Genomic DNA, 14,965 nt, shown 5'->3' with positions numbered 1-14,965 from the left:
AAATTGTGTTCATTCAGAAAATGAAATTCAATTTGGAAACCAAAAAAAAAAATCACGAACATCGAAGGTTTTCCGCCATTTTGAATTTTTTTCTGAGTTCTTCATCCATTCTGAATTGCGCACTCAAAAATACTCCGATGTGACCAGAAACCGTTACTTTGTGGTTTATACATAACTGAGCACACCCAATAGAATATTGCTCAAATACGACGTTGAACACCTTATTTCTCGCTTATGCGTCGAAAACGGGGTATATGTCATAAGGCGAAAGTGATTCTACCGGTGTCATTTACCCACTATATATGTTTGTCCAGTTTATGATGAAACACACTGTATAAACAAGTAATTGTTATGTACACTCGATAAATAATCGTCAGCTAGCACGATGCCTGTAAAATATGCGTCAGTCGAACTGCATAAGGTGCAGCGCGAGTTATATTTATTAAGGCAGGATAAGCGTTTTTAAAAAAAGCTATATTTCATACAATACGTATTTACAGTGAAGGTTATGTCAGAACTGATTCAATGATGATAAAATTATAATTTATAACCTCGGTACACTTTATTAGTTCTTGGAAAATGGGACGATGCTGAGATCGCACTTCCTGCGATCTTCCAACGAAGTGCATCGTTTTCGGATATATAACTCCTCCATCCTCAGAAAGGTGTCTACGTAGTGAAGAATGGAACTGCTCTAGCTTGGGATTTTTCTCTCTCTGGTTCATTTCGTGGAACTGATCGTGGTTGGAATTCTTCTGTTTCTGTTTGATTTCTTGGAACCCTTATAACGTGTCGAATTTCCCCTTGAATATTTCAGCAACTCCAAAAATTTTCACTGTGTTTCATGAGTTGCCTATAAACCATATTTCCTCAATATTTTCATTTGCCTAATTAAGTTTTTATCAAACATCCAACATGTGTTCGGACCCGTTCTAAAATATTCATTCACGGCGTTTCTTTGAGAGAAAATCATCGATTGTTACTTCGAATAGCTTGCTTGTGCGTAATTAGAGGTTCTTCACTGAATTTTCTTGTGAAAATCCAAGTTTTGGGATAAAGTGAGATCGTCTATTGTTTCAATATTGCTAGTTTGTTTGTTGGAATAGCAATATTACCCTTGTGGGGATTAAACACGTACTTCTGCTACGAGGAGCATTCAATTTTAAAGGCCGCCTAACAACTTGAGGCCTTTTTCTTTTCCTGTCTACGTATGTTTTCATCTTCTAATTTCCTTCTACGAGTATAAGAGTTTTGTGGATTTTGGATCGTCCCGTTTGAACGGAACATCGGAAATATCGTAGTTTCAATCTGAAGGAAAAAGGAGGAAAACAACTTGAGGAGGATTTTCGACATCGTGGATTGGTTGAGATCTTTGAATTGGTAATTTCATCGTTGGGATCTTCGAATTGGTAATTTCATCATTCGATTGGAAATTCCTGGTATGTACATAGAATTTTTCTGACATTGACGTCAAGGAAGCCATTTGTGAAAAGTGGACATATTGTTCATGTGACATCTGAATTTACGTCTTTCTCATATTAATTTGATCAAGTCAATCAATTATGGTCACTTTTTGAAATAATAATAGGGAGTTTAGATATTTGTCCTTACATTCATTCAGGAAATTTCAGATTTAATTTTATTCCATGCATAGACTGTTTACTGTTAGAGTGAATTTGAAAAGACAATATCTCAATATACAGTGAACTCTCGATAAGTCGAACATCGGTAAGTCGAACTCTTTGATAAGTCGAACTGTTTCTCCGGTCCCGATTCATGCGTATCTCACCCTGTGTAATTTCACCTCAATGAGTCGAACAGTGTTCTAGGGACTAGAGAGACTAATAGATGAGTCGAACTGCTAGAAAGGCTCTGCGAAAATCTCCACCTCTATGAGTCGTACTCCTGACCACCATCGCCTCAATGAGTCGAACTATTTGATCTAAAGAATGAAAGCTAAAAGGATTACGCAAACCAATCACCACATGTGGCAGCTATCATAATGTGTTTTTCAACCGCTTAGGACATTTGTTCCATTAATTCCTTATTTGTTTATAAAGCCGTCGTGTGGTTCTCGTTGACTAACGATGATCATTATTATCTCAAGTTTTTCCCTCAATGAGTCGAACTCCCACCTCAATAACTCGAACGTTTGGTGAGCCGAAATATAGATAAGTCGAACAGTTTTTTGTGGTCCCTGGGAGTTCGACTTATCGAGAGTCCACTGTATATATATATATATATATATTTATTCCATCTATAAGCATTTTCACAAGGCAAGTACATTTAATAGGGTATATTTGTAAGTAAATAATACGTAACAATATATAATACATAAATACATAAGTATTTATAAGTACATAATACATTATTTTCCATCTTTAATAAATTTATGAACTGAAGTGAAATTCTGGTAGAACTGTTACCTAATTGTTATATAGTGTGTACCATAATTTGTTCGAAAGTATTTTGGGAACTACGCTTGATCAAGCATAGGGAAAAGTGTTTGTACATCAGGATCATAATCATTCAGAAAACAATAATTGTCAGAACAGACAGAATATCGCTTTATTATTTCTATAATTTTTGAAATTACACTTTTCATGAGATATTGGACTTTGTTTACTTACCTTTTTTTGATCGTCATTTACATTACTCTTTCAAAAGATACTCAACTTGATTTGGTTACCTTTTCTTTAATAGTCATTTACGTTCTATTTTATCTGTTTCGGAGTTTACGTATTTGGCCGAAGCAGTATTCATTAGTTTTTTTTTTTTGTGAATTTATGATTTTAGGATAATCCGTTCACCTTCGTTTTTTTTTGCTTTGGATCGCTAGGAAAAAAAAATAAATACGTTGGCGCCCTATTCCATCAAACTGAACTCACCCCACTCACTTTTTTTTTTTGGGCGTTATAAATTTTGGCGCCCAACGTGGGGCCATTCTGTGTTTAGCTTGAATACTTGCTTGGAAAATTAGTTTTTATAATTTTTTTTGAGGAAGTATTGTATTCAAGATGTCAGGGAAAATAGTTGTTAACAGATTAAATCAGGCACAGTTAACATATTTGTTGGCTATAAGAGGTTTGCCAACGGGAACAGTTGATAGTATGCGCAAAAGTCTGTCTAGGGCGATGAAACTAGAAAAGGAAGGATCGTCAATATCCTATCCTAATTACCCGTTCACTTTTGAGGAAGATAAAGCAGCTATTGATGAGGTCATCGCGAAGGTAGAAGGTAGTATTGCTGGTTCGGAGTCCTTGACGGTGAGGAGTGGACGTTATGTGGTGAATGGTACACGTTTGAGATACGCATTGATTAGATTGGATCATATAAATGCAAAGTCACCTGAAGAGGAGGCGTATAGAAGGGAAGTTTTTGCAAAAGTTCTCAGTTTACTGGATCGGCTTGAGGAGAAGACAAATGTTGCATCAGGATCACCAATGAAACCGCTCAACCAGGAAGGCACTGACACTGAAGATGATGATTCTTTAGAGGGAGTTGATGAACAGAATTTGGCAAGTTCGACTCCACGTGTACCGGTAACACGGGTTATGGAAACAACTTTTGGTCAAGTGAAAGCAATTCCAGTTTACAAATGGGGTTTACAATTTTCAGGCGAAAAACAGGGAATGTCTGTCCATGCATTCTTACAGCGAGTTGAGGAGTTATGCGAGGCAAGAGGAGTGACCAAATTTGTTGAGTGGCAGAGCGTTAATCTGGTTTAGAGCTATCAAGGACACGATAGTGGACTGGGATTCTTTTGTTGAGAACTTGAGAGCCGAATTTGAACCCTTCAACTACGATGAAAAGCTCTTAGAAGAAATTCGAAAACGTACTCAGGGTAAGGAAGAACCTATTGGCATATATTTGGCTACTATGAAATCATTCTTTAATCGTTTACGATCACCCCCAACAGAACAACAACAAATTAGGACAGTTTTGAGGAATATTCTCCCCTTTTTCCAGACCCAATTAGCTTTGGTGAGTGTAGATTCTTATGTGGAATTGAAGAGGTTATGTCGTCAATTGGAGGAACGGCGCGAGTATGTCGAATCTTTCGCTCCGCCAGCCAGAAGGTCTCAGTCTTGCCTCGAGCCTGACTTAGCATATGCAAGCATCGGAGAAGGTATTGAAGAAATGCAACTTGTAGGACCTCAGCCTTCATCTGGGTCTAAATGCGAAAAACCGGTAAGCTGCTATAATTGTGGTAAACTAGGACATAGAGCGATAGGATGTGCTGCACCGAAGACTATGCGTTGCTACAAATGCAATCAGGTAGGGTATACCATCAGAACTTGTCCCAAATGCAATTTGTCGGGAAACAGATCGAGTCGTTGATTGCGGGACCACTTCCAACGACTGTTTGACCTGAAGGTCCTATTGATAAACTTCGTCCTATACTAAATTATGTACTAGATAGCGTACATGGAGACGAGAGACCATATCTACGGTTGTCAATTTATGGAAAGGAATTTCTTGGTCTGCTTGATTCTGGTGCATCCCGAACAATAATTAACGGAGAGTGTTGGTCGATTCTTCAAAAATTGGGAGTAACTCTGGATTCTCGAAAAGAGGTTACATGTACTGTAGCTAATGGACAGGTTTGCTCAAGCATTGGAAGCTGCAGGTTACCGATGAAAGTTAAGGACAAAGTAGTGTTGATGGAGGTTTTGATAATGTTAGAGTTACCTCGGATGATATTGCTCGGAGCAGACTTTTGGAAAGCTTTAGGTATAGTTCCCAATTTGCGAGATAGTGAATGGTTCTTTTCAGCTGACGAAGTTGATGTTGCCACTGTAGATACCTACTTGGATGAGGATCAGAAGAGGAAATTGGACGAATTGGTCGATAGAAATTCACTTCTTCTGCACCTATCTTCCGATTCGAAAAATATCATTCATACATACGTCATCGAAACCTTTATTATGAAGCATTTAATAATCTGGGACGCTGTGAACCCGAGGAAAAATTGCCTTTCCAATAGTTACATAAGCGCGTTTCACGAAAAAACACAATAATAAATATTGCTATTTATTACAAATAGTTTACCGTGGATCTTTTTTATTTACATAGAAGATTCTTTTCAGTCAGAGTATGAATTTAAGTTGAAAAATTAACGGCATGTAAACAATTATTAACATTACTTTTTCCAGAATTCCGTCCGCATACTGTTAATTTTCCAGCTCAAAATTTTGTTTTCGTCGGATAAATTAACTTAAGGGCGGTTTATTGAAAAAAATTAAATCAACTATTTGTTGTTGTTGTTCCTACAGTTGAGTCATGTTATTGATTAATTTTTTTTCATTTCCGTGAATATAATAGAACCTGATGGTGCTTATGAGATCTGAAAAAGTGCTAGGCCTAAAAGACCTAAAGTATTTTTACCCATTTCTGAAACTTGTACGATAATAATTTACTGTTTAGGTTCTACAGAAATCACACAAATGCACTTAGAAATTGGTCCATCATGCTCATTAAAGTATGAAATGAAAGTATCTCACATAATTATCTTATCTTATCACATTTCCTTCTAAGCTATAAATTTGGCAACATTTTACAACTACAAACGTCTGCACGTCCAAACCCTGAAATATATCAACCAAATAGAGAATTCGATTCTGTAAACCAATCGTCGTGTCATTAGCGGCACTGAAATCGGTGCAAAAAGAGTAGATAATTGTCCGACGAAAATGGAATTTTGTGTTCAACTGGTGAACTATTGTCTGACTTACGTATTCGATAAAGAATTGAGTTATAAGTTATGACAGTAGTAATCTTCTTTAGTCATAAGCTATCCACGCTCAATTTACGAGATTTCTCTACTGAAAACTGAATTCTGGCAACATTGTTAGCGCAATATACTTCAGATAATTTATGACGCTATGCAAATCTTGACAAGTCGTTGGAGGGTCGCCATCCTCAACGGTATTTATACGAGGCCTGTTGCCACACCAAATATCAAGCAATCTACTTACTTTTCTAATACACCATGTGAAGGAAAAGTTTTTACTGATAATCTCAACGTCACAACTAAAACTGAAAATACACTGGACTGTGCTGACCTCTTTCCAAAATCTCAATTTTTCTTGAAACAAGAAGGATTTTTGTGGAAATTTCAACGGCCAAAATACGCACCCGTGTAGTACAATTTTTCACATATGTTTTCATTGAGAAAAATCGAAAGTGCCTGGCCAACTTTTTTTTTCAATTTCAGGATTTCCCTCAAAATCCGACGAATTTTCGAGAAAATATTTACGGCACAAGTCACTACAAATGTAGACCAAATTTTCACTCATTGTGAGAAGAAAAAACAAAAGGGCTGCCCTACTTTTTTCTTCTTTTTTATGCAGCGTGAAGTCAGCGAAATAGCTTTTAATTTTTACGACATTAATTATTAACAAATTTGTTCCGTTGGAATGTACGAAGGCGTAGAAGGCCAACATAATATTTTAAAAATATTCAGAAGAGGTAAGGAAACACACTAATCCAATTTTTTATTTAATTCTCTTGGCGATCGATTTCGGCATCTATGCCATCATCAGGCCAGCTGAAATACACATATACATACAATCATACAGAACTTCCATGGACAAGTTGTTAGACACGACATAACAATTCACAAGCTAACAGGGAGAACATGAGTGACCTCGAACCTACCGTCAAAATATGAAGTATCGTTGCAATAATTGTCATACGGGTATTATAAAAAAGGGGTTTATCAAAATCCGTTGTTTAATGTCAGTTTATCTATAAGAAGTACCAGAACCATCAAATTTCCACTTCAAACTCCAATAGAAAAGCATGTGTATCGTCATATGAGGTTAAACGAATGGACCGGAAACATTAGGTGACAAATCGCTGTCAAAGTCATAACACCACAGAGTATGGTCATATCATTGGTATAGAATACGGTGTTATTTTTCTTATGTTGGAAATGTCTCTTATAAGTACTTGAATAAATGCCTCCCAGAAAATTCTGAGATGTCATTTAGAAGGTGAATATTATCCTTGTTTTTGAGGATCTCATGCTGTTCAAGGAGAACTAGTTTATTATAGTTGTTTTCTTTTCGTATCAGTGACAGATTTTCTATTGTGGTCCCATGTTTACATTCGATTAAATGGTTTCCAAAAGCTGATTTAGGCCTGTTTTTTATATGTTCATTGAACCTTACTTTGGCAGCACGAGTTGTCATGCCTATATAAAAGGCCGGACAATCGTTACAAGTTATCTTGTATATACCACTATGATATTCATTACTAAGTTTGGATTTGTTATTAGTTAAGATATTTTCTAGGGTTGGATGTCGTTTGTTGACAATTAAATAGTCATGTTTTCTCAGAATGGAATTCAGTCTATCATTAAACTCTTTAAAGAATGGTATGGAGATGTAATTTTGTTTGGTACAAATGTGGGGGTATATTTTCTTGAGGAGTATTTTCTTCCTTATAGAACTCAAAATATTCTCAACATAATATCTGGGAAAGTCATTAGATTCAGCGATTTTAAATATTGTCATCAATTCTCTGTCAAAATCATTTTTGGACAGTGGAACACTCAGAAGTCTGTGGAAAAGAAACATAAAAGCAGAGTTTTTTATAGGGGTTGAATGATATGATCTGTAAGGGATGATAACGTCTGTCTGGGTTGACTTACGGAAAATATTGTATGTGAAAGTGTTATGCTCCGTCAAAGTAACTTTCAGATCTAAAAAATTTAATGAATTATTTTGTGCTTTTTCTATGGTGAATTTAATCTTAAATTTTATATTTAATGTGTTGAAGAACGCTCTTAATTCTTCTTCAGTTCCGGCCCACACGCAAAAAACATCATCGACGTATCTCCTCCATAGTATTATATATTGAGCCAAAGGTAAAAGCATAATCAATTTTTCCACAAAGTTAAGATAAATCTCTGACATTGGGCCGCTAAATGGAGATCCCATTGGTAAACCGTCCTTCATTACATACACCTTATCATTAAAAATGAAAAAATTTTGTTCGGAAGCAAGTCTGGCTAGAGCCATGATATTTTCTATATCTATTGCGTCCAAATTAAGATCATTGTTGGCTTCAAGATAATCTTTCAGCTGTTTATACAGAATTGCAAGTGTATCCTCAACTGGGATATTATTATATAAATTAACTATATCGAATGAAATTAGAAGGTATCGTTTATGGGGGTCCAGCTTAAGAGAATTCAGATTTTTTATGAGTTCTTGTGAGTTTTTAATAGAGTATTGTGATCTCATCTTAAATATTCCATTAATCAACTTGTTTAGGAATTTGGATACTTTATGTGTGGGCGAGCCTATTGCCGAGGTGATGGGTCTGATACTTCTATCAGGCTTGTGTAGTTTTATTAAGCTATAAAGTTTAGGTGTTTGTGGATTTCTTTCTTTAATACTGAATATTGTCTCCCCAAATTTATGCAAGGTTGGGAGTGAAGTTTTTATGATGTTATTAACTTTGTTTGAAAATTTTATCAAGGGGTTGTTTTTAATCTCTAAAATGTTATTGTCATTGAAAAAAGTAAGAGTTTTCTCTATATATAGATGTTTCTTCAGAATAACTAATCCTGCGTTTTTATCGGCTTTTGTTATTATTAGATCATTAATTGAAACCTTCTCACGTATGTTTTTTATACTTCCACGTAATTTTTTATTAATGTCAATTTGTTCTCGGTCACTCACCTTAACCCGTTTTTCTCTAAAACATTTTAAAGTATGAAGAACTCTGTCAGCTAAAGTGTCGAAGCTTGGATCCCTTCTAATTTGTAGCTCAATATCAATAGCCATCTCATGGATGTCGAATGATTTAGGTATTGGAGCAAATTTATGTCCAAGATTCAGTATCGTTTCTTCCTCCTCACTGAAGTAGACATCACTAAGGTTGGTGAATCTATCGTGAAATTGGTGTACTTCATTCGGTTGGATGATATCAGGTGGAGCGGTGTGAACTCTATTTGTCTGCTGTCGTGTGCGCTCTTTTTGGTTAATCAGGAACTTTAACTTCTGATTCCTCTTTCGGTCAGCATTCCAGTTAATGTAGAATGTATCTTCTACCAGACTATCAACTAATATGCTATATTCTATAGTATGTAGGTGTCTCAGGAGAAAGTGGTGGAGAAATTTCAACCTTAAATCGATATTGTTCGATAACTGATATTGTCGACGCAGTTCCTTTTTCAGTAGTGACATTCGTATTCGATGTTTCTTAGCTTCGTTGTGAACAGCTGGTAATCTGATATTTAGGAATCTTGGGATAACGTCATGTTGTTTGCATTCGTGTAGAAATTCTATATGTTGTCTGTTACGATGTCTCTTATTCAACGTGTACTTCAACTGTTTGAAGCCAAAGGATATCTCCGAACATTCAATTCTATTAATGAAATCCTCCATTAGTGTGAACGGTATTCAGAAGAGGTAAGGAAACACACTAATCCAATTTTTTATTTAATTCTCTTGGCGATCGATTTCGGCATCTATGCCATCATCAGGCCAGCTGAAATACACATATACATACAATCATACAGAACTTCCATGGACAAGTTGTTAGACACGACATAACAATTCACAAGCTAACAGGGAGAACATGAGTGACCTCGAACCTACCGTCAAAATATGAAGTATCGTTGCAATAATTGTCATACGGGTATTATAAAAAAGGGGTTTATCAAAATCCGTTGTTTAATGTCAGTTTATCTATAAGAAGTACCAGAACCATCAAATTTCCACTTCAAACTCCAATAGAAAAGCATGTGTATCGTCATATGAGGTTAAACGAATGGACCGGAAACATTAGGTGACAAATCGCTGTCAAAGTCATAACACCACAGAGTATGGTCATATCATTGGTATAGAATACGGTGTTATTTTTCTTATGTTGGAAATGTCTCTTATAAGTACTTGAATAAATGCCTCCCAGAAAATTCTGAGATGTCATTTAGAAGGTGAATATTATCCTTGTTTTTGAGGATCTCATGCTGTTCAAGGAGAACTAGTTTATTATAGTTGTTTTCTTTTCGTATCAGTGACAGATTTTCTATTGTGGTCCCATGTTTACATTCGATTAAATGGTTTCCAAAAGCTGATTTAGGCCTGTTTTTTATATGTTCATTGAACCTTACTTTGGCAGCACGAGTTGTCATGCCTATATAAAAGGCCGGACAATCGTTACAAGTTATCTTGTATATACCACTATGATATTCATTACTAAGTTTGGATTTGTTATTAGTTAAGATATTTTCTAGGGTTGGAATGATGTTTGTTGACAATTAAATAGTCATGTTTTCTCAGAATGGAATTCAGTCTATCATTAAACTCTTTAAAGAATGGTATGGAGATGTAATTTTGTTTGGTACAAATGTGGGGGTATATTTTCTTGAGGAGTATTTTCTTCCTTATAGAACTCAAAATATTCTCAACATAATATCTGGGAAAGTCATTAGATTCAGCGATTTTAAATATTGTCATCAATTCTCTGTCAAAATCATTTTTGGACAGTGGAACACTCAGAAGTCTGTGGAAAAGAAACATAAAAGCAGAGTTTTTTATAGGGGTTGAATGATATGATCTGTAAGGGATGATAACGTCTGTCTGGGTTGACTTACGGAAAATATTGTATGTGAAAGTGTTATGCTCCGTCAAAGTAACTTTCAGATCTAAAAAATTTAATGAATTATTTTGTGCTTTTTCTATGGTGAATTTAATCTTAAATTTTATATTTAATGTGTTGAAGAACGCTCTTAATTCTTCTTCAGTTCCGGCCCACACGCAAAAAACATCATCGACGTATCTCCTCCATAGTATTATATATTGAGCCAAAGGTAAAAGCATAATCAATTTTTCCACAAAGTTAAGATAAATCTCTGACATTGGGCCGCTAAATGGAGATCCCATTGGTAAACCGTCCTTCATTACATACACCTTATCATTAAAAATGAAAAAATTTTGTTCGGAAGCAAGTCTGGCTAGAGCCATGATATTTTCTATATCTATTGCGTCCAAATTAAGATCATTGTTGGCTTCAAGATAATCTTTCAGCTGTTTATACAGAATTGCAAGTGTATCCTCAACTGGGATATTATTATATAAATTAACTATATCGAATGAAATTAGAAGGTATCGTTTATGGGGGTCCAGCTTAAGAGAATTCAGATTTTTTATGAGTTCTTGTGAGTTTTTAATAGAGTATTGTGATCTCATCTTAAATATTCCATTAATCAACTTGTTTAGGAATTTGGATACTTTATGTGTGGGCGAGCCTATTGCCGAGGTGATGGGTCTGATACTTCTATCAGGCTTGTGTAGTTTTATTAAGCTATAAAGTTTAGGTGTTTGTGGATTTCTTTCTTTAATACTGAATATTGTCTCCCCAAATTTATGCAAGGTTGGGAGTGAAGTTTTTATGATGTTATTAACTTTGTTTGAAAATTTTATCAAGGGGTTGTTTTTAATCTCTAAAATGTTATTGTCATTGAAAAAAGTAAGAGTTTTCTCTATATATAGATGTTTCTTCAGAATAACTAATCCTGCGTTTTTATCGGCTTTTGTTATTATTAGATCATTAATTGAAACCTTCTCACGTATGTTTTTTATACTTCCACGTAATTTTTTATTAATGTCAATTTGTTCTCGGTCACTCACCTTAACCCGTTTTTCTCTAAAACATTTTAAAGTATGAAGAACTCTGTCAGCTAAAGTGTCGAAGCTTGGATCCCTTCTAATTTGTAGCTCAATATCAATAGCTATCTCATGGATGTCGAATGATTTAGGTATTGGAGCAAATTTATGTCCAAGATTCAGTATCGTTTCTTCCTCCTCACTGAAGTAGACATCACTAAGGTTGGTGAATCTATCGTGAAATTGGTGTACTTCATTCGGTTGGATGATATCAGGTGGAGCGGTGTGAACTCTATTTGCCTGCTGTCGTGTGCGCTCTTTTTGGTTAATCAGGAACTTTAACTTCTGATTCCTCTTTCGGTCAGCATTCCAGTTAATGTAGAATGTATCTTCTACCAGACTATCAACTAATATGCTATATTCTATAGTATGTAGGTGTCTCAGGAGAAAGTGGTGGAGAAATTTCAACCTTAAATCGATATTGTTCGATAACTGATATTGTCGACGCAGTTCCTTTTTCAGTAGTGACATTCGTATTCGATGTTTCTTAGCTTCGTTGTGAACAGCTGGTAATCTGATATTTAGGAATCTTGGGATAACGTCATGTTGTTTGCATTCGTGTAGACTGAATTCCATTCTGAGAAAACATGACTATTTAATTGTCAACAAACGACATCCAACCCTAGAAAATATCTTAACTAATAACAAATCCAAACTTAGTAATGAATATCATAGTGGTATATACAAGATAACTTGTAACGATTGTCCGGCCTTTTATATAGGCATGACAACTCGTGCTGCCAAAGTAAGGTTCAATGAACATATAAAAAACAGGCCTAAATCAGCTTTTGGAAACCATTTAATCGAATGTAAACATGGGACCACAATAGAAAATCTGTCACTGATACGAAAAGAAAACAACTATAATAAACTAGTTCTCCTTGAACAGCATGAGATCCTCAAAAACAAGGATAATATTCACCTTCTAAATGACATCTCAGAATTTTCTGGGAGGCATTTATTCAAGTACTTATAAGAGACATTTCCAACATAAGAAAAATAACACCGTATTCTATACCAATGATATGACCATACTCTGTGGTGTTATGACTTTGACAGCGATTTGTCACCTAATGTTTCCGGTCCATTCGTTTAACCTCATATGACGATACACATGCTTTTCTATTGGAGTTTGAAGTGGAAATTTGATGGTTCTGGTACTTCTTATAGATAAACTGACATTAAACAACGGATTTTGATAAACCCCTTTTTTATAATACCCGTATGACAATTATTGCAACGATACTTCATATTTTGACGGTAGGTTCGAGGTCACTCATGTTCTCCCTGTTAGCTTGTGAATTGTTATGTCGTGTCTAACAACTTGTCCATGGAAGTTCTGTATGATTGTATGTATATGTGTATTTCAGCTGGCCTGATGATGGCATAGATGCCGAAATCGATCGCCAAGAGAATTAAATAAAAAATTGGATTAGTGTGTTTCCTTACCTCTTCTGAATACCGTTCACACTAATGGAGGATTTCATTAATAGAATTGAATGTTCGGAGATATCCTTTGCCTTCAAACAGTTGAAGTACACGTTGAATAAGAGACATCGTAACAGACAACATATAGAATTTCTACACGAATGCAAACAACATGACGTTATCCCAAGATTCCTAAATATCAGATTACCAGCTGTTCACAACGAAGCTAAGAAACATCGAATACGAATGTCACTACTGAAAAAGGAACTGCGTCGACAATATCAGTTATCGAACAATATCGATTTAAGGTTGAAATTTCTCCACCACTTTCTCCTGAGACACCTACATACTATAGAATATAGCATATTAGTTGATAGTCTGGTAGAAGATACATTCTACATTAACTGGAATGCTGACCGAAAGAGGAATCAGAAGTTAAAGTTCCTGATTAACCAAAAAGAGCGCACACGACAGCAGACAAATAGAGTTCACACCGCTCCACCTGATATCATCCAACCGAATGAAGTACACCAATTTCACGATAGATTCACCAACCTTAGTGATGTCTACTTCAGTGAGGAGGAAGAAACGATACTGAATCTTGGACATAAATTTGCTCCAATACCTAAATCATTCGACATCCATGAGATGGCTATTGATATTGAGCTACAAATTAGAAGGGATCCAAGCTTCGACACTTTAGCTGACAGAGTTCTTCATACTTTAAAATGTTTTAGAGAAAAACGGGTTAAGGTGAGTGACCGAGAACAAATTGACATTAATAAAAAATTACGTGGAAGTATAAAAAACATACGTGAGAAGGTTTCAATTAATGATCTAATAATAACAAAAGCCGATAAAAACGCAGGATTAGTTATTCTGAAGAAACATCTATATATAGAGAAAACTCTTACTTTTTTCAATGACAATAACATTTTAGAGATTAAAAACAACCCCTTGATAAAATTTTCAAACAAAGTTAATAACATCATAAAAACTTCACTCCCAACCTTGCATAAATTTGGGGAGACAATATTCAGTATTAAAGAAAGAAATCCACAAACACCTAAACTTTATAGCTTAATAAAACTACACAAGCCTGATAGAAGTATCAGACCCATCACCTCGGCAATAGGCTCGCCCACACATAAAGTATCCAAATTCCTAAACAAGTTGATTAATGGAATATTTAAGATGAGATCACAATACTCTATTAAAAACTCACAAGAACTCATAAAAAATCTGAATTCTCTTAAGCTGGACCCCCATAAACGATACCTTCTAATTTCATTCGATATAGTTAATTTATATAATAATATCCCAGTTGAGGATACACTTGCAATTCTGTATAAACAGCTGAAAGATTATCTTGAAGCCAACAATGATCTTAATTTGGACGCAATAGATATAGAAAATATCATGGCTCTAGCCAGACTTGCTTCCGAACAAAATTTTTTCATTTTTAATGATAAGGTGTATGTAATGAAGGACGGTTTACCAATGGGATCTCCATTTAGCGGCCCAATGTCAGAGATTTATCTTAACTTTGTGGAAAAATTGATTATGCTTTTACCTTTGGCTCAATATATAATACTATGGAGGAGATACGTCGATGATGTTTTTTGCGTGTAGGCCGGAACTGAAGAAGAATTAAGAGCGTTCTTCAACACATTAAATATAAAATTTAAGATTAAATTCACCATAGAAAAAGCACAAAATAATTCATTAAATTTTTTAGATCTGAAAGTTACTTTGACGGAGCATAACACTTTCACATACAATATTTTCCGTAAGTCAACCCAGACAGACGTTATCATCCCTTACAGATCATATCATTCAACCCCTATAAAAAA

General features: G+C 35.2%; 2 protein-coding genes across 2 annotated transcripts; one reads left to right on the top strand and one right to left on the bottom strand.

Moving 5' to 3' along the window:
- Nucleotides 1-6,459: 6,459 nt before the first annotated feature.
- Nucleotides 6,460-8,013, bottom strand: LOC123322462. Its single transcript, XM_044910439.1, has 2 exons — nt 6,661-8,013; nt 6,460-6,550 (listed from the first exon to the last, which is right to left on the bottom strand). Exon 1 carries the CDS (start codon nt 7,962-7,964, stop codon nt 6,945-6,947), a length of 1,020 nt encoding a protein of 339 aa, XP_044766374.1. The 5' UTR covers nt 7,965-8,013; the 3' UTR covers nt 6,460-6,550; nt 6,661-6,944.
- A 4,242-nt stretch (nt 8,014-12,255) lies between these two features.
- On the top strand, nt 12,256-14,744 carry LOC123322463. Its single transcript, XM_044910440.1, has 2 exons — nt 12,256-12,944; nt 13,055-14,744. Exon 2 carries the CDS (start codon nt 13,158-13,160, stop codon nt 14,742-14,744), a length of 1,587 nt encoding a protein of 528 aa, XP_044766375.1. The 5' UTR covers nt 12,256-12,944; nt 13,055-13,157.
- The last annotated feature ends 221 nt before the right edge of the window (nt 14,745-14,965 follow it).

The sequence above is a fragment of the Coccinella septempunctata genome (assembly GCF_907165205.1).
Source record: "Coccinella septempunctata chromosome 1 unlocalized genomic scaffold, icCocSept1.1 SUPER_1_unloc_1, whole genome shotgun sequence".
In the NCBI taxonomy this organism is placed as follows: Eukaryota; Metazoa; Arthropoda; class Insecta; order Coleoptera; family Coccinellidae; genus Coccinella; species Coccinella septempunctata.
Note: the sequence above shows the minus strand (reverse complement) of the source record. Positions and strands in the feature narration are given on the sequence as shown.